General features: G+C 46.9%; 1 protein-coding gene across 1 annotated transcript; it reads left to right on the forward strand.

Annotated features, from left to right (window-relative positions):
* Positions 1-238: 238 nt before the first annotated feature.
* LOC120076880 lies at positions 239-925 on the forward strand. Its single transcript, XM_039030829.1, has one exon. It carries the CDS (start codon positions 239-241, stop codon positions 923-925), a length of 687 nt encoding a protein of 228 aa, XP_038886757.1.

Below are 925 nucleotides of genomic sequence, written 5' to 3' on the forward strand. Positions count from 1 at the left end.
ATGCCTTAGACTTCAAGACGTATGTGCGGCACTGCGGGCTTCCGTGAGAATTGATGCTGACTCCCAGGTGGGAGAGGAATACAAGAGGTTACTCTAGATTGCGACCTCCGCAGGTCAGAAAAGAAAGGCTGAACATAGGGCTCCTGAGCATCAGCAGAGGAACTAAAATACAGTGAGTGTTCCACGTCAATGGGGACAGCAGGGTTCCCAAGTTTTAATTGACAAGAAGGATAGGTCGATGTGTACTACTTGTGGTAGGCGACACTGGGGACGTTGCCTAGCCGGCTCTTGGGTCTGTTTTCGATGTGACCAGAAGGGGCATATGTCAGAGAGATGCCCAAGGAGGAACGCGCCTGAACATAAGGGGCATCCCGTAAGCTTGTTTCAGGGGGGCTCGAGTCATCAACAGCAGCAGGGTAGGGTGTTCTCTACCACTCGGTGTGAGGCCGAGAAGTCAGGCACAGTGGTGACAGGTACGCTTCCCATTTTGAGGCACCATGCTTTAGTTTTGTTTGATTCTAGCTCTTCGCATTCATTTATATCTTCTATATTTGTAAGGCATGCCATGTTAGACTCAGAACCTTTGCCATTTGCATTGTTCATTTCCACTCCATCAGGAGAGATCATGTTAGCTACAGAAAAGATAAAAGCATGTCAGGTAAAGGTAGAAAATCGCGCATTAGATGTAACCTTGATAATTTTAGATATGCGTGATTTAGATGTGATATTGAGCATGGATTGGTTAGCTGCTAATCATGCCAGCATAGATTGCTTCCGTAAGGAGGTTATCTTTAACCCTCCTACAGGAGCCAGTTTTAAGTTTAAAGGGGTTGGGATCGTAGTCCTACCCAAAGTGATTTCAGCATTGAAGGCCAGTAGACTGTTTGACCAAGGAGCCTGGGGCCTGTCTCTTATACACATCTAG

The sequence above is a fragment of the Benincasa hispida genome, chromosome 4 (genome assembly GCF_009727055.1).
Source record: "Benincasa hispida cultivar B227 chromosome 4, ASM972705v1, whole genome shotgun sequence".
Lineage (NCBI taxonomy): Eukaryota > Viridiplantae > Streptophyta > Magnoliopsida > Cucurbitales > Cucurbitaceae > Benincasa > Benincasa hispida.

Bases quoted from the DNA above. Each gene is read 5' to 3' on its own strand.
- LOC120076880 (XM_039030829.1), top strand. From the start codon at position 239: ATGTGTACTACTTGTGGTAGGCGACACTGGGGACGTTGCCTAGCCGGC.